At 43.0% G+C, this 19257-nt stretch overlaps 1 protein-coding gene and 1 long non-coding RNA gene across 2 annotated transcripts in view; one reads left to right on the forward strand and one right to left on the reverse strand.

The window, feature by feature from the left end:
• LOC137152332 (uncharacterized) overlaps positions 1-13950 on the forward strand; it is a 32500-nt gene extending 18550 nt beyond the window's left edge. Inside the window, exon 3 of the long non-coding RNA XR_010919511.1 lies at positions 13630-13950. This is a non-coding gene — a long non-coding RNA (uncharacterized lncRNA). The remainder of the gene's footprint in view (positions 1-13629) is intronic.
• A 181-nt stretch (positions 13951-14131) lies between these two features.
• GDF5 (growth differentiation factor 5) lies at positions 14132-17367 on the reverse strand. Its single transcript, XM_067546890.1, has 2 exons — positions 16737-17367; positions 14132-15000 (listed from the first exon to the last, which is right to left on the reverse strand). Exons 1-2 carry the CDS (start codon positions 17365-17367, stop codon positions 14132-14134), a joined length of 1500 nt encoding a protein of 499 aa, XP_067402991.1.
• Between the last annotated feature and the right edge of the window lie 1890 nt (positions 17368-19257).

Below are 19257 nucleotides of genomic sequence, written 5' to 3' on the forward strand. Positions count from 1 at the left end.
TTACCCAGTGATTCCTGTATCAAGCCTGCTATTACTGGTTGAGCTACTGCAGAGCTTCAAGAAAAAATGAAGTCAAGATCTTCAAGTGATAGAGAATCTACCACATCCCTTGGTAAATTGTGCCACTAGTAATTACCCTAAACTGTTAACAGATTGTCTTGTTTTAAGTCTGAATTGTCTAGCTTCAGTTTCCAGCTATTGGTTCTCACTATGCTTTTGTCTTTTTATACCTTGATATACTTAGTCATTCAAAACACTGCTCATGAGAGAATCTTCCTGGGCTGTCGCTCAGATAATATTACACCCCTACTTTAAATTCATCCCCTTGGCTCCGCATCTTCCACTCCATCAATTTATTGTTCATACCTTCAAAGCCATTCATATGAAAATCAGAACCAACCAGTTGGCAGCTGGGCTGAGAGCTGAGGTCCATCGGGTTAGTGTCTGTCTTGGACTATAGCCAGCACTGGCTGCTTCAAAGGCAGGTGTAAGAGCTCCACAGTTGCAGATGTGGGTGCTCTGCCCTCAGGAAGCTCTCAGAAAGATAGAGATTGGTTTAACCTCTGAAGCAGGAGGTTTAATAGACCTTCCAAAATGATTGTTACCATTAATTAGGAGAAATCTTGAAACATAAGATTAGCCATTCATATTCTAATTCCATTCATCAATGTTTCAGTCCCTTTTTTAATCTTGTTAAATTGTTGGCCTCAATGACTTCCAGTGGCAACAAGGTCTACAGTCTAATTACACATTGTGTGAAAAGTGTTTCCTTTTGTCAATTTTGAATTGCCATCATTTAATTTTATTGAATGTCCCTGTTGAAGTTTATGTATTGAGATTGTCCTGTGGGGGTAAAGGCAGCTTCACTTGCCTCCTACATCATTCCCTGGGTGACAGCAGTCCTGTGGTCCAATCCCAGGCTATGGTATAGAGCCCTCTGACTGTTTCTTCCTAAATCTGCCTTCTGCTGGCGGGGTATAAAACAGCTCAAACAAAAGGAAAATAGTTTCAGGGCCTGTGAAAGGCCAGGCCCTCTTTTGCTAAGGAGAGGAAGCAGTCTTTCAGGTTTCCCAGGAAGTTTCAGCTCCCACCCTCCTGTGCAGCTATAGGCCAAGAGCTAGGCCTGGGGGTTTTAGCAAAAGACATAAATTGAGCCATCTTGTCATCCCAGAGGGCGTGGGTTGGCAGAGCTCTCAATCCATTTTTAAGCATGTAACCCAATGCACCAGTCTGGAAGCCATAGCCTCTAGCTCTGGTTTCAGAGTGTCACTCTGATTTGGTCTGAGTTCCTTTTAAGGGCCTGGTCTCAGGCCTGACAAAACACACAGGTGTGGTGGCTTGGTCTGATTGGTTCTTTAATCCCTTCTTGACTGGTGGGGGGGGGATTACCTGCCCCACGACATACCCATTCCCACCCAGGAGGGCTCTGAAACTCATCATCTGAGCCTGACTCACCCTCTTCTGTGAGACCGGAAGAACAGAAGCTCCTGATCTACCTTCTGAAGACCAGCCAGTAGTTTATAGATTTTATGTCCCCTCAATCATCTCTTTCAATAGTAAACAACCCCAATCTTTTCAGCCTCTTCCTGGGTCTGTGAAAGTTGATACACTCTGAAGCAGCAATATGAAACACTTCCTTTTGTAATCAGAAACAGGTAGTCTCTTTCATCCAAAATCTTCATAAACAAGAGGCCATTTATTATAGAAACCAGCTACAGACCCAAACCAACTTCCAGAGACCACAGGCCTTAAACCCTGCTCCACAAGGTGCATAGGCCCTAGTAAATGCTAACCTGCCAACTAGTGACCTGGTAACAATTGCCAGAATAGAAGCTGAACTATGGCAGGTTAGATAAAATACCTGTCAGGGATGGTAGACTCTAGATAATATTTAGTCCTGCCATGAATGCAGGGGACTGAACTACATGACCTTCCAAAGTCCCTTCCAGTCCTATGATTCTACTCCAGTTCTGGAATCTGATTGACAGAACGTTGTGGGTCCTGATTGTTTCACAGCATCTATTCAAATCCAGTACAGGAACAGGCAGTTGTCTATGCAGCTGGGATCTCCCTGCGTTAGACTGCATCCCTAGCTCCTGATCTCCTGGAAACCTGACCCTGCCTGCCTCCTGGTTTGCCCTCTGGCTTGTCTTGGACTCTGATCTCCCAATATCTGACCCAGCCTGCTTCCTGATTCCTTCTCTGACACGGTCAGACTGCCCACACCTTGGTTATGACACCAACAGGCGTCCACAGAGCTCTAGCACAAGCTTTGTCTCACTCATTTATCAGGGATCAGTCCTTGGCTGAAACTCTGTAAAGCCCAGAGAGATCTAGCAGCTGAATAATACATTGAAAGTAAACTTATATTTCCAGAGGGAGAGAGTGAATGGAAGGTGGGCAGTCCTTAGCCCGGCCCTCTGTCCCTGTCTTTCCCTGCCACCCTGTGGATTTGACAGTTAATGTGGGAGCAGGATGATTGAGGGACTCATGCTGGGTTCATAAGAAGGTCTGGAGCAGGGATGGCACGTTGTCAACATGTGGACAGGCCTGGTGGTAGGACGGCTTCAGGGGCACATGTGCTTGTCAGCCTGTTGTCAATGTCAGCAACTCCTCTAGACAGCAGCTTCACCAGTGCCTCAGAGTCTGCAGGCCTTGCAAAACCTTGGACACAATGATATTTTGTGTCATACCAACAGGGACATCTGGACAGGCCTAACAAACAAGAACATTTTTAGTTTCTAGGGACAGAGGGTCACCCCATTATTATTATTGACCATTTTACTGGACGGCCATGTATTCAGAAGCACAGGAACGCACATCTTTTCCATTAGCACTTTACAGCAATAGATTTCAGCAAAGAATTGCCCTCCTAACACAGTCTGTCAGTTGCTGCTGCTTATCCAGTCTCCACCTTCTTTCTAGATAGTTCTTTGGTTGAGGGCTAGGTTCTGTCTGAGCCCAGCACCTGGGAGTTTTTCTCTTGATCAGCTCAGTTTTTCTCTTGATATTACTGCAGTTAGTATGGTTTTTATATAGGATTTTAGAGGACAAAGGGTTAATGCCACCAGCCAAAATGATAAATGCATAAATAAATTCTAAAATAAATAAGCTATTGTAAGCACCCAGCAAAGGGCATTGACTGTAGATAATTGTCTTCCAAAAATATATTCAGATTTCACTCTTTATTAGAAGTTGTTGAAGAGTAGTGAAATCTGGTGTAATTTTATGTCTGTCTTTTAAAAATACCATTTTATTACCCAACAGCAATAGTAATTCATAAAATAACATGATTGACCATGACTACAGAGTAAAATTTTGTATTTGGTTTGTACATTCTTATTAGGCTTGGCTAAGATGTTGTAAAAGCAGAATCTTTTAACACCTTTTATTATACAAGGGTCAAGGGGTTTTTATGTTTCTTAAAGACAGCTTCAAATAGCCCACATAGCAGGTTACTGCATCTTTCATATGGCTGCTGTATAAACAAGCACATTTTATACAGGAAATGACATAACCATGTAAAAGTGTACATGGAGTATAGGCACATATTCAAACACTAATGGGAGTGCATTGTTTTAAATGGCATACTTTTAAGTTTACCTATTAGCTTAGTACCCATATTTTAGCCAAATACAAAAAAAATTAGCTGTACATACTTGTCTTATAATGTTCTGTTTATTTGAAATTTGGACCTTTACAAAGACTCTCAAGGGACAGATAATGACCCTGAAAAGAAAATACAAATGAGGCATTCTCAGTGAAAGTGAAACTTGCCGTCGTAAAGGTGGAAAGTTGAATTTTTAACCTGTATCATTTTATCACTCATGTCTGTGTGCTTTTACCAATGAACTGCTAGTGCCAATTCACCCATGGAAAGTGGGGCCGTTGGCAGTACCAATAAATAGGGGTGCCAGCTTTTGCACACTGCGTTAGGATTACAGTAGGAAAAAATCGTGTGGAGTTTTTGTGATTCCAAGGGCCTCTGCTTTTTTTCGTCTCTGAAGGAGAGGCTGAGGGAACTAGGTTTGTTAGTTTTCAGAAGAGAAGAATGAGGGGGGATTTGATAGCAGCCTTTAACTACCTGAAAGGGGGTTCCAGGGAGGATGGAGCTATGCTGTTCTCAGTGGTGGCAGATGACAGAACAAGGAGCAACGGTCTCAAGTTGCAGTGGGGGAGGTCTAGGTTGGACATTAGGAAAAAGTTTTTCACTAGGAGGGTGGTGAAGCACTGGAATGGGTTACCTAGGGAGGTGGTGGAATCTCCATCTTTGGAGGTTTTTAAGCTGCGGCTTGACAAAGTCCTGGCTGGGATTATTTAGCTGAGGTTAGTCCTGCTTTGAGCAGGGGGTTGGACTAGATGACCTCCTGAGGTCCCTTCCAACTCTGATTCTATGATTTTCATCAGTGTGCTCCTGTGGCATGGCTTTTGTTTCTGTGGCTGGGTCAGACTCTGCCCATTTTGTTCTAAAGGGGAATTCACTTCTGTATCAACTTTTCCAGCTCAACTTCCACAGATACATTATACATTCTCAGATTCAGGGAGCAATCAAACTGAAATTCAGTCCCCCTGATATCTTTACAAGTGGTCCTTATGGATAACTTTAAGTCCTGGGACTCAGCTGTATCTTATGCACTATTTCATTTATTTGTGTCAGTGCTGTATAGGGTCCGTCCCAAGTTTATCCAGTTTAAGGCTCCTACCCCTCTTTCATCTAAGATTGTGGTACCAGTCCAGGTTCCCTCTTTTAAAAGTTTCCCCATATGACCAGACAGACTTCTTATTGTGTCAGTCTAGCCTCAAATTTTCCCTAGCAAAGGTGTGAACTTTTTCAATTTTGGATTGTAGGGTTTCTACATAACCCAAATGGTTCAAGTCCCTTTGTTCCTCTTCAGGAAATCATACAAGTGATTTGCTGGGGTCCTTAGCTTATGGTGTACCTCTGTGCGCTCATTGACCAGTGTTCTGAAAGCCATGGCAAGGATCGGGTCCCAGTCCCTTTGGTGCTCTTCTACAAAGACAGCCAGCTGAACTGCCAGAGTCCCATTGAACCTTTTCACTAGCCCATCCGATGTGGGTGTGCGGGAGGACTGCTGGTTTTGTGGATACCTATATTCTGACAAATCTGTTGAAACACTTTTGGATTAAAAGTTTCTCCCTTGATATGTGTGTAACTCACCCTGGACCCCAGATCTGGTGAAGAATTCATTTACTAGGACCTCTACTACTGTCACAGCCTCTTGATTTCTTAGTGGGTGAGCATCAGGTCATTTTGTCAAGCAGTCCCTAGCTACCAAGCTGTTTCAGACAAGGGTCCAAGAACGTCAATGGCAAGCTGCTCCACCAGTGCCCCGGGAGCTAAGGCTGCAAAGGGGCATTGCCACATCCTTCTTTGCAGTGCAAGCATCACATTTCCTGTGCCAATTTTCTACATCTTGCCAGTTTAGCTAAGGTTTTCGCAACCCCAAGATGTCCAGCAGTTTAAAGATTGACATACACTGAAAAAGGAGGCTCTGAGGTTAACAGTTACAATCAACTGGTAGCTGAACTCATCACCTTCTGATTTCTTCATACCATATTTCATCTTTAAACTCTGAGCTGTCCCACTGTGACCAGAAAGGTCTTTACTGTGGTATTGTGAGGGAACACCACATTCCAGCGTGGCTGCATTTGCCAGATGATTTTCCAGTCGCACAGAACCTTGATAACTAGGACCCTCTCGCAGTGGTGTACCGTGGGTCTCTGGTGCCTGGGGGCCAATGCTTGCATTTGCACCATCCCAGACTTCATGCTCCCCCCGCATGGGGCAGGAAGGGTCCCCAGTTCCCACCAGATGGTGCTGCCCCCCAGCTGCCCCAGGGAGGGGAGAGGTCTGTACCTGCGAGGGGGACACGCTGCTTTCCTCCTCCTCCTATGCCGCGGGGACTTTCTGGTGCTCAGGGTGGCAGCCCCCCCGGCTCTGCCCCTCCCCCTCGCACTTACCCACCACATGGCACCTGCCTCTCCTGCTCCAACCCCACGGCCCAATCAGAGCCGGCACCGGCTCCCGCTATGAGGAGGAGCAATCTCACCACCTAGCCAGGAGGTAGCGGGGGGGAGGTACCTGGTCACTCACAGCTCTCCGCCCCCTGCCTGCCTGCCCTTGGACTCTGTCCAGCTGCCCCATAGAGCCTCCTGCGTGCCCCCCCCACTCCGCATGTTGTGAAGGGCCTGGCTGATGCTTGGGACCTGGCCTCCTCCCGTCCCTCCCCCCCTGTCGGTCTGCCAGTGCCCTCTTATTGGAAAGATTTTCCTGCAGCCCCATCCCGTGTTCCAGTGGGAGTTCTGTTGATCAGAGGAAGATGCATACCCATTCCTTGCAGCACTAACTCCTTGCTCTCCTTATGCTTCCGGCAGCATTTGCAATCAGCCTCTGGACAGAGCATCAGCATTACTATGCACATGGCCAGGCCTGGCTGTGATTAGGAGGTCACAGCACTGCAATTCCTCCAGTCAGCTGTCCCTCAGGATTGCTGACTCTAAAGAGCCATTGCAGGGCAGCTTGGTCTGACCGTAAACTTCCACCCATACAAATCGTGCTAAAAATGTTCTATAGCTTTAACCACAGCAATCAGAGCTGCAATAATCTGACTTTTGCTATAGCAAGCTGCCACCCTCTCAAGTCCTTAGCGTCCTTGTGTCATTACTGCCCCCAAACCATAAGCACTAGCATCTGTGTCCGATATGAAAGGGATTTTGAAACACAGATTGGCCAAACCAGGAGTGGTCACAAGAGCCTTTTTCAACTCTGCTGAAATGGTGTCTGCTTTCTCACCTGACCTGTGCAATTGTTCTGCAATATTAGCAAATGCACCAATGAACTTTCTGTAAGAGGAGCAGAGCTCTATAAAACCCTGCCTATCTGGGATTGCCTGGGGTGTTGGGTAACCCTGCACAGCCTGAATATTCTTTTGGTCAATGGAAATTCCCTCCTCACTAATTGTGAACCCCAGTAAATTACCTTTTTTTGGAACAATTCACATTTCTGTTGGTTCAGTTTCTGCCGTTGGGTGGCCCCACATAGCGAGCTCTCCTGCTGCAGGATACAGCATGACACACACCTGCCTCAGTTTCCCTCATTCAGAATCCCCAGGAATAGTCCACAGAGTCTTTCTGAGGGCAAACAGTCCTTGTAGGGGTCATTTATTACAAGAGTCCCATGCACATAAATATCACAAAAGTCCCACAACTATTGTCCAAAATTCCCCAGCATAGTCCCACCAGTCCATGCAACATATACATCCCTGCCATCCTTCGCCACGTCCAAGCTCTCCAGCACAGCCTTGGCTTCCCTCATGGTGCCCTGGCTCTCCAGCACAGTCTTCTCCTGTCCTTTTACCAGTACAGCCTCCCAGCTCTTCTAGCTATTTCAGCCACCCAGACTTCTTGCTCAAATTTTGGAGGTTCAGTTTTCCCAGTTTTTGGACATGTGGTCTTGCCCCAGTCACTGTCTCCATTTGCAGCCAATTAGGCAAGTAAGTTTGGGATCTCCTATTCCCTAGCTTTTTTACCATGTCTGGTCTAATGACTGTTCTCTATGAGTTGATGTCAATTATCCCTATACACAGCACAGGTCCTATTACACGCACTAGCCAACCTCCCATTGTTGTTGTTGAGCTGCCCAGATTTTAACAAAAACAGTGGGGCTCATCTTTGTATCCCCAAGTTTTGTCCCTTCAGTCTGGTGTCCCTCCAGTTCCCAAGCTGGAAGAGAGGCTTTCACTAGGCACTTGCTATACTGCATCTTGGCCTGCCTCAAATTTATAAGAATCCTTCTTTTTGTGGCCAATGTTGTCGCACTACTAGCATTTTACTTTCCTTTCATTTTTGCGTTATTGCCAATTTCCCCTGTTTTAAAAACCAGTTTTATCATTGCTCTTAATCGATCAGGTAGATTGCCAGCCTGGAAAATCTGGTCTAAAAGGAGACTTGGCAGTATCCAGTCATAGGTAGTGAGCAGATACCAAAAGTTCAGTTACCGCAGGGGAGTGGGGAAGGTGCTGGATCATCAACCTGCAGCAGCCCCTGCTCTGCCAGGGCTGCCTCCTACCTGCATCTCATGGGCAGGCAGGCAGCTGGCTCCAGTCCCAGCCTGTGGCATAGGGAGCCCAGATGGGCGGGGGATAGATGTGGAGAAGGTCCAGTGATGAGGAAGGGGGAGAACAGTGAGCTATGGGGGAGAGGGAGAGCTGGGGCAGGGGCAGGGCCTGGGAAAGAGGTGGGGCAGGGACCTGGGGGAGAGGTGGGGCCGGGGAGTAGGGTTTTTGGAAATTAGAAAGTTGGCATGCCTATCAATAGGGTCATGAACCAGACCAGAAATCCCCCCTCTAACCCTACAGATTAGAAACAAAGTTGTACTTACAGGGCTCATGGGGATCAGCTTCTCCATCACTAGCAGCTGCTTCTGCTTATGATAAACTGCTGCAAGAAAAGATTCAAGTTCTGTAGGAAATGGCACAGCCTCTTTCACTGTTCTTGATGTGCACGTCCAAGTCCAACTGAGCATCTATAAATTGGCCCATTTCCTGGAAGGCCTTGGTGGTATTTGGAGATGCCAGGAAAACAAGTTTCCACAGTCCTCTGCCAGTTCAGGTGAGCTGCCTTTCCTTCTCCATCTAATCCTTAGCTGTGCCCTGGCCAGTTCAGATTGATGACTAGCTGCAAACCACATATCCAGGGCTTGGAGCAGGTTGGAATATCTTAGTATCTTTTCTGGCAGTAAGTTCTGCAGCACCATCAGAGCTGGGTCACTACTGTTGGCTGCTAGTAACCTCTCTCTTTGCCCATCTTCCCAGCCATTGATTTATGCTATAATGTTAAACTGAGCCCAATAAGCCTCCCAGGGAGTTTTTCCTCAAAGCTAGTGGAGTTTTTTGCATCACTGGAACTGGGACGGCCAGACCTTTCCCCTCTGGGCCTCTGTGGGTTACAAACAGGGTAGAAGACTGTTGTAAATGTCCGGTCTGACCCATGCTATGTTTCTGGTTCAATTCCTCATCCAGGTGGCTGTCTTTCACTGTGATCTGTGACCCTTTAATTTGCTTCTGGAGTTGAATTTTCATCACCTTACGTCCTTGCTGCAGCTCATCTCTGCTAACATATTCCAAGCTGGCTAATGCTTGCCTTTTCCCCACTATTTCACAGAAGAACAGCTGATTGATGGCAGTTAGGTTGCGGGTCACCTCTTGGATCTGTCTTGTTATTCCAGCCTGGAAGCTTTGCAGCTTGGTTTCCCAACCTGTCTGGATATTTTGTAGTAGTTGCTCCAACAGAGATTTGACCTCCACCTGCAAGTCAACCCTCAGCCCTTTCTGGGAATCCTCCACATGCTGCTTTAATTCCTTTATGAAGCCTTCGAGACCGGTTTTAAGTCTTGTTTCAATTTCTTTTGGCCATCTTTGATTTCTGCACGTGTTGCTATCATTTGCTCTATCTCAGTTCAACAGGAGTGCCAGCTCCCAACTTCCCTCCTGGCAACCTGGACCCCACTCCTCACAGCACCAGTGAGGCTCCTTTCTGGCCTAAGCAGCTAGTCAAAGTTTTGGGGCTCTGGGGATGTCCCAGTTGAAAGTAGAAATTGATCAAGTCTGGTATTTTCTTTCATGCAGTTTTGTTTATTTACAACGAATGTACAAAGTCCTGTGTCACTGAATGCAAAAGAAATCAAACAGCAGGAAACAGCTTTTTTTGTTCACACCATCAAAAGTACTCTTTTTAGTGTGCTCACCTCATGCAAAAACCTCTCCTCAGCTTTCTTCCATGGTCAGCGTCCATGCTTTCAGCTGCTCATTTATGCTCGGCTGTTTCTCTCCTTCTCTCGTTCTCTCTTCCAGTTTTTCTGTTCTGCCTTCCCCCCTATACACACAACTACCAAAACAATATTTAGTCAAAATTTCTGGGGCAGGTTCACACACTCCTTTTGTCTTAGGTGGGGATTTTAATTCAACTCATAACAAGGTTCCACCCAGCTCATAACAATATTTCTTCAAAAGTAGCCTACACATTTCACCAAATTTTAACTATATGGGACGTCTGAATAATTTGTAATTAAATTACTGAGATCATTTGGGACAGAAAAAGAGTTGAACACAGAGTGCTAAATTTCTCAAATTCTCAAAATTCTCAAAAATTAACTTTAACTTGTAAAATAACTAATGGATTTTCTTGTAAATTCTCAGAAAACTCATTCTGTTCCCAGAGAGTAATTGTTGTAAATTTGGGGAGGATTGCTTTAACTGGAGAATTCATCTCAGTCTTAACTATGGAACTTCACCTGGTGCTTCCATAATACCAGCTCTGAGTCCAGAAGATACTGTTCACAAGCTTCTCGACAGCATATGACAGTAAAAGAGAGATACAGTAACAGGAAGTGTGGCAGCAGGAAATCATAAAATCATAGAAGTGTAGGACTGAAGGTACATCAAGAGGTCATCTAGTCCAGTCCCCTGCACTCAAGGCAGGACTGAGTAATAACTAGACCATTCCTGACAGGTGTTTGTCTAACCTGTCCTTAAAACCCTCCAATGATGGAGATTCCACGACCTCCCTAGGCAATTTATTCCAGTGCTTAACTATCCTGACAGTTAGGAAGTTTTTCCTAATGTCCAACCAAAACCATCCTTGCTGCAGTTTAAGCCCATTGCTTCTGATCCTATCCTCAGAGGTTAAGGAGAACAATTTTCCACCCTCTTTCTTGTAACAACCTTTTATGTACTTGAAAACTTTTATGATGTCCCATCTGTCTTCTCTTCTCCAGACTAAATAATCTCAGTTTTTTCAATCTTCCCTCATAGGTCATGTTTTCTAGACCTCTAATGATTTCTGTTGCTCTTCGCTGGACTTTCTCTAGTTTGTCCACATCTTTCCTGAAATGTGGTACCCAGAACTGGACACAATACTCCATTTGAGGCCTAATCAGCACGGAGTAGAATGGAAGAATTACTTCTTGTGTCTTGCTTACAACATTCCTACTAATATATCCTAGAATGACGTTTGCTTTTTTTGCAATGGTGTTACACTATTGACTCATATTTAGCTTGTGATCCACTATGACCCCAGATCCCTTTCTGCAGTACTCCTTCCCAGGCAGTCATTTCCCATTTTGTATGTGTGCAACTGATTCTTCTGTCCCAAGTGGAGCACTTTGCATTTGCCCCTACTGAATTTCATCCTATTTATTCAGGCCATTTCTCCAATTTGTCCAAATCATTTTGAATTTTAATCCTATCCTCCAAAGCATTTGCAACCCCTCCTGGCTTGGTATCATCCGCAAATTTTATCCGTGTCCTCTCTATGCCTTGATCTGCCATGTGCAGAGGCATGGCGTATGCAACACAGTAGCAAGAGGCATGAGAGGAGCACGCTGCAGCAGGAGGCTCAGCATAAGGAAGCATGGCCGTCAGAATGAGGGTGGGGGGTTGGCAGAAAGGGATAGTGTCAAGAAGAATTGTTATAGGGTTATAGCATCACAAAAATATAATCCATGTCTCTCTCCGATTCATGCTTGTAGCCATCATGTCTCCTACAGCCATGCTCCCTGGTATAATGTTTCTTCTTGCCTTCTTTTGATGCAATGTTTGTGACAAAAGTACATGTGGGGCAGACACTTTTCACAAAGGGAGTGCAGGTTCAGGGGGCAAAGGCAGGTGGACATGCAAAAGTAACTGGACCTGTGAGCAAGAGCCTGAAATGCTCTTTTCAACTCTTCGGGAATTTCGTCGTAATTTCACCTAAAAATTCCAACTTTGTAGTGAAAGGTAATGATGAGGTAAGTTCAGAGGTTTGGTTTGAAGAAGCTCCAAGCAGTTGCTTATTCAAATTATCTAAATTAGGAGCTGGGAGATGAAATTAAGGAAGGGGAAAATGAGGCTGTATTTAACCTACAAATGGACACACAAAGCAATCTTACAGGCTGGTCTTGCTCATATCTAATGTACATGATTCTGTAGTTCTTTGATCTACATGATTGGGCTGCAAATCTCTCAAGAGTGGGTTTTGCTGTGGTACTGGGCTCCTTCTGCTTCCTGCCCTGTTATGGGCTTGACCGGAACTGCCAACAAGCTCCACCAAAAGGAAGAAGAAATTTCACCAAATGTTTCTAACATCAGGAAAGGGTTGTGCTGGTGTCAGTCCAAGGGATGGGTGAATGTTTGGGTTCTTTTAGACAAACCAATTTACCCATCCATACAAAAAATCCTTATGTATGCTCAGCAAGCCTGTTTACATAATACACACAGAACAATGTCATTTTCCTTTTTCTCATGGCTACTAGAATATAGAACACTTGTGTGTGTGGATGATAGCCATGAGGCAGATTTCAGAACTATGGGATAAACTGCAGAGCCATGCATGTTTAACTATGTCACCTGGTTTTTGCTCACTTATCCACTCGCCCAGGACTTATTCTAATATTACAAAGCCCTGAGCAGCTTCAAGCAGCCACCACTTTAAAATGTATATCAATCTGCTGTCAAGTGGTGCTTCCTTCTTTAGTCCCCGAATGTAAAATTCTCATCTACCCCAGCTCCGTAAAAAAAAATCACACTGGCACAAGGCCCAGGGTGCATGATATTCAATACTGCAGGTAGAAGCAGCAGCTTTATATGATTGGAAAGGAATCATACATTGGGAAGTTACCCACAATAGTTTGCCAGATTCTCTGTTATGATCAGGCCCCTCTGAGTTGCAGAGGCAGCACAATGGAATTGGAATTTCACTATATTTCGCTTGAGGGGCGGCACTCACCTGGCATAAAGCCAGCAGAAATCAGCTTCTGTGCCAACTACTCCACCTCACTGCAGCACATGGGGTGATGTGGGTAGAGTGGGCCTCTTCTCCAATCCATTGATCCACAGTAGAGAGATACAAAAAAATATAGTCCCAAGACAAATTCATATCCTAAAATATTTCTAAAAGAGTTGTAGCATACACAAAATTCAGTGAAGTAAAGGTTAATGGCACTCATTTGCAGTCATCACTCTCACCCCAAACTCAGACCAATAAACATTTTAGCCCACATCCTACCATCATGCATTCTCTCAGTAGATATTTCTTTTGACACTTCCACAGTGAACAAGTGCAACTGAAAGCAACCAAAGGTACACACACAAACATGGCGTTGACAGCTCTAGCACCCCATCTTCCTGAAAGGTCCCTTTCCATTGTATTTATTGTACAAAAAGATTCAAAGCAAACGATGTAAGTAAAATTATAATTGTGCCGATTAGGACAGCTAGAAACACCATAGTACTGGGTCAATAATTTATTACATTTTATGCTGTTATTGAGTAATTTTACTATGAGCACTTGAGAACAGCTTGAACTTTATACAGAGTAATATAACTTGCAACGTAACAATGGATAGGGTGGATACTTAAGAAAGAGATGAAGCTTGGAATAAAACATACATTGAAACAAATATGCTCCTGCATTTATCTAGCTCCATGTACAACTTAATACTAAATCAACGTATTATATTTAATGATTTTTTTTCATATACGCAATTTTAAGAGCTAATCAGAAAAGTTCATATTACAGTGTAACTATTTACACTAAGCTCTGAGTGTTTAGGGACATTACTTTCTCTTACAGACATTAGGACTCTTTTCAAACACTCCCTAATGGACATGGTGATGAAGATATTGGAAGCGGCACTCAAACATGGATATTCAATCTTAAGAACAACATTTAAAGGAAAAGTAAGGTTATGTAGGGTTGTATCTGTATGTTATTGACCTTACATTTATCACTGTCCTCAGGGATTAAAACAGCAGATCTTTTTGTGGTATCAAATTTTAATTTCCTTGGAAGTGATCTTCAGTGAGAACAATTCTTTTGTGATTATGGAATTCTTTACTCAAAGCTCCATTCTGGGCTAAATTTGGAATGTGACACTATTGAACTACTGCTAAAATGTGTCCACAGCTAAGAGACATACAGACACAGTGAGATTTTAGCAGGTTGTTTCCTGTTACCATCATTGTAAACATACTTGTGTAAGGGCTAAGAAGATTAGTTTCCCTTGTTTGAGAAGAGGTTCTTGTCAATTCCTATAATTATCTTTGTTAATGTATTAATGTGAGGGATTGTGCTGCTACCTACAACCACATGACTCCACTACCATGTCTTCATATTGTTTGTAGACCACATTATTTGCAGAGTCTATAAAAAGAATGCTAATAGGACTCAATCTGGTTGGAACACAGCAAGTTGGAGGAGTAGATTCTGGGTCCATTGAGTTCATTAACGTTTGGATAACTGCATGATTGGTTGGTTCCAAATGCGATCGAAGAGGAAATTCACAAAGCCCTTCACAGTGATAAGCTTCATATTCCAGAGGGGCTATTATCCAGTCATCCCAGCCCATATCCTTAAAATTCACATGGAGAGCTTTTCTACTACACCTTGCCTTTAGATTCTTGTTGGGCCTCTTCCCTTGCCTCGTTGCTAGAGGAGCTCTTCTCTTCCTCCGCTGATTGAATAAGTATTCATAAACAGTTTTGTCATCTTGGCCTGATCTCGCCTTGATTTCATTGAAGAACAGGTCCCTTTTTTTGGTCCTCCCAAATACCAAAAAGAGAGCCTTTTCATTGACTTGCCTTCCTGTTCTGTTCAAGCCCATACTCCTTAAATCAATAGCTCTCCCTCTATCAAAAGCTTCTAGTTCAAAACACAAGTTAACAGAGTTTTTAAAATTCCTAAAAAGTTTCCAAATGTCAAACACTTCCCATTTTGGTGTATCTGCAATGCTGACTGTGCGAGAGTCCAGGAGAGTTGCTGCTTGTCTGTTTGTGGGGCAACTGAACAATTTCACTTGGGAAGTCTTTCCAGGAGAATGAGGCTTCCAGGAATCAGAGGGCTTTTTCCTTAATATCCGCAGCTCTGCTCCCAACAAACCATCTTTTTCTAATGCACTGATGTCAAAAATATATTTTTGTTTTCTTAGGGCTGGAGCTCGGTCATCTAAAACAAAACAAAAACAACACACACTTTTAAGTTTATTGTAAATATGAATGAGTATTAGTTCTAAAACTCTGCTTGTTACTTCTGAAGTTTGCTCATAAACTCCCAAGGTCACTTGCTACTAGCCCACAGTCTTGGAAATCATAATAAAGAGTCTTTTAACCAATATGTACACAATCATAAAAATCTGTTCTGAACTGAGACTCAGAGGACCTCAATGATTCAGTAGTGAAATGGTATTCTGAACTCTTCTTCTCTCAGCCAAAGAAATGTAATCTTCTCACCTATGTGTGTTTTCTGGCCCCAAAGTAGCAATTAGTCAACTGGCAGAGATTTCTCCTTCTATGTGAGCAGTCAGTGCGTAGTCACCACTTACATCCTTGCAATTGGACTGAAGTGGGGCTTAAGTGGTGCCGGACCTCATTCTGGCCCCTTGCACAGGGGTGAATTTCACCAACAGACAGTACAATGGTTAATTTGTCCTTTAACACCAAAATTGTCCAGGAATTGCCAGGCACTAAGACAACTGCCTTATTAGCTACACAAGGCTCACAACTTATTCTGACAGGGAAAAAAATATATCCCCCAGAACCATCATTTCATTTATCTGGTAAGGTTCATAAGAAGCACTATTAAGAAACATGGCTATTTAAACTCACTCTGTTACATTAGCATTGCCTTCCAAAGGAGAATCAAGTATTTCATCTGGAATGCAGCTCTGCTAAACAGCATCCCATTTCCCTACAGCGGCCAAATTGCTATAATTAAAAGCCTTCTGAGTCTCCTTTTTGGACTGGATTGTCAGTGACAGCCTCATCATTGCTACCTCATCCAAAGCATTCCCAGGAGCTGCTCTCCTAGGCACCAGCCATACTCACCAAAATCCCTGAAAAAACTCATCCTAACATTGTGGGGAGAAATTGTGAGGAGCAGCACTAATCTCTAATTGCCCTACTTGAGCAGTAAGGTGACCACCTGATCTGTGACACTGAACATCTCACCAATAAGAAGAGCTAACTGATAAACAGGAAATGAAGCCTGTTAATTTATTGGAGGAAGAGGTGCACTAGGCTAGCTTAATTTTCTCAAAATTTTCCACAATCAGAAACTCGTGCCACAGATTCTCAGGTCTCCCCTTGAAGAGGCCAGCATTTTAACAAAGAAGCTCTTTGTTTTGTTCCTGGAAAAGCACAGAAGTAGCACTGTCTTTACAGCACCATATGCCTTTAGACATATGGTTAACAAGAAATAAAATTAAATGTTACCAACTACTGTAGTTTAAGTATGAAAAAAGCCTCAGTCAGATTTTCAAAGGTGTTTAGGCACCTAAAGATACAGATAGGCACCTACTGGGTTTTCAGAACCACCTAGGCATTTCACACCCATTCATTTCAACAGTTCAGTGCCTTTGAAAATCCCATTAGCCACCTAGCTTGCATCCTTAGGACTTGAAAGCCTTTGAAAATCTGTCCCTAAACGTTTTGCTTAGCTAGCATACAAGTACTATGTCCTGCTGTCAGAAGAGTCTTCTGAGCTTAAACTGCAAAGACAAATTGCCTGAGTTGCATGATTCTGATTACATTTGAATCAATCAAGCTATTTTCCTTTAATAATGATGATAATTTTTCAGTTAACAATACATACATGCACACACACATACTGACGTCTCACTCACACACACACACACACACACTCTCTCTCTCTCTCTCTCATAAATGTTGTAGCTCCTTTCTTACCTTGTCCTTTATCTATAAAACTTGTTATTGTATTGGCAAGTCCAGTCTCCAGTTTTACACTTCCATTAATGCCTTTTCTTTCGGCATCTGAGAGAGTCCGGTAGAGGGAGAGCATGTATTCATGTGGCGTTATTGGAGGGTGTTTGAAAGTCTCTTTAGGGTCCCTTTGGGTTCCAGGCTCTTTAGTCTTTTTGGTTTTGTAAGAACTGGCATCAGTATTACCTGTGCCAGTTTTTTTGAGCGAGGCTTTACTGTCAGGGTTCTGAACCTTTGGGGTTACTGTCCTTACTCCAGATTGTCTGTTTGGGGACTGCCCTACCTTTGTGTCTGTGGTCCTTTCTCTAGAAAGACTCTTCTTTGATTCATTGCTCTTAGCTTGAGCTCCAGCTTGAACAGTATTGCTTTTAGCTCTAGCCTTTAAGGTCCCAGCACTATATCCATGGTTTCCAGTCCTAAAGGTACCTACCCTTGGCGAGGGATTCGTCTCTTTTCCTTCTGCTTTTAACAATCCTAACTTGGATCCTGGATTACTCTGACCTGCTTCGGAATTATTCAATACTACAGAAACAAGAACCAGGTGAAACCAAGTCAAATGCCAAAGCAGTAAAGTGAGAAAGTGCAAGATTTTCATCCTCTGGTCTTCCTTTGGATGCCACTAAAGGAAAAATCAGAAAAGGTTCCTCCAGTTTGGCATAAGAAAACATGAAAGAAATTAAAACCTGAAGTCAGCAGAAATAGTTTTCTTTTAAGCTTAAAACACTTTAAATCTGTTTGTTTAACATTTGTATCCAGTCCCATAGTGGAAATGCTCATTTATTCAGATCTAATCTTCCTCTGGCCTCAGTTAGCAGCTAAAAAGAACTTATTCTTGAAAAGAGAAGGTTTACCACCCCCTTTTCTTCTGTAAAACTGACTGAAAGCTTGAAGGAGTCTTGTTTAAATCTGAGGGTTTTTTTTTTTTTTCCAAGAAGGAAGAATGGCGTAATGCTGCCTCTGTGTTACAAGTTTCTTTTTTTTTTTTTTTTTTTTTATAAGTTTTGAATCCTTTCCAGTGAAAATATTTCACACACACAGACCTGCAGGTGCTTAGAAATTTTTTACAAACCTGAACTCAGGAATTGAAAATGGAATTCCAGCAAAAACCCATTTAATTACTCTCTGATGTCATGCTGTCTAAACTAATTTAACTGCGAGATATTTCTTTTAAAAAATCTTCTTTACCATTTCCATTAACATGAGTCATACTCTGCTTCATGTGAAACAACTCTGTAGGATCAAAACTCCAGAGGATGCCATTTAAAGTGGCAATACAACCTCTACATTAGCCTTATGTGAACTTCACATTCAAACAGGACAAAGTACTAGACCAACAGTATGAATCATGTACAGAATAAATAGTCAAATATCTTACAATTCATAAGACATATTTCAAACAGTTCTGGACTTGGAATATTTTCCTGATAATTGCAACAGTGAAGTCACTTTGTCGTTTGGTAACTGAAGGACTTTGCTAATAAAGCAAATTTTTAACAAGGACAAAGTTTAATGTCATACACATCTATTCATACAATTAACATATTTTGAGGGCATTTACTGTTACATTTTTAAAAAAATAAAGTTATTTTCAGTTTGATGCAAACACTTGAACAAATTAACTGAAGCCTCATGAAATACAGAGGGACTGTTTCCCTGTTTTGTAGACAGCATTTTCATGCCGCTCCAGATTTCCCCTTTTCTGTAATGTGTTTCCTGATGTTGCACCTACCTACCAGCTCTGATTTTGTCCAGAATTAAGCAGCAGTGTCCCCTGCAGGAAAATAGAGTTTCTGTCAACCTAAGGCATGGAGAGAGCCAGAGAGACAAGATTCTAAACTCCCAGTCACAGGTTTGGTCCACACTAGCGCAATTTATGTTGATATAACTACGTTGCTCAGGAGTGTGGAAAAACCTCTGAGTGACATAGTGATGCCGACCTAACTGCCGGAATAGGCAGCACTATGTTGATGGGAGAAGCTCTCCTGTCAGCACAGGTAGCGTCTTCACTAAGCACTACAGTGGTGCAGCTGCAGCGCTGTTTAAGTGTAGACAAGCCCTTGTTGTTCTTTAAATAGCTTCATGTAAATGTGATCCTTTACTAAATAGTGAAATGCATAATTTTAAAGGTCCGTCCTTAAAACCTCACAGAAATAACACATAATCCGGGTGTTTGTACTTAGAAATGAGAACTGTCCCATGTGTCAAACTAAACCCATTTACATTCTGATTTAAAAGATAGTGCAGAACAAATACCTCTGTCCTGTAAACTACAGAAAATGGGCTATTGTTTTTCTAAATGACCTTTGGGTGGAGGAACGGGCTCAGATATAATACGAATGAACTTGTTCCTTGCCCCAGACTGAAACTAAACTTAGTCCCAGCAACCAGCACTATTTCTGTGGCTGAGAAGTGCCACCATTTTTGGGTGTGTTTCTTTGTTCTCATTTTCGCACATCCCTGCACTCCACACTTTGGACCAGGTTCA

This window comes from Emydura macquarii, unplaced genomic scaffold, assembly GCF_026122565.2.
Source record: "Emydura macquarii macquarii isolate MOO-44397 ecotype Brisbane River unplaced genomic scaffold, CSIRO-AGI_Emac_v2 contig_1170, whole genome shotgun sequence".
Classification (NCBI taxonomy): domain Eukaryota; kingdom Metazoa; phylum Chordata; order Testudines; family Chelidae; genus Emydura; species Emydura macquarii.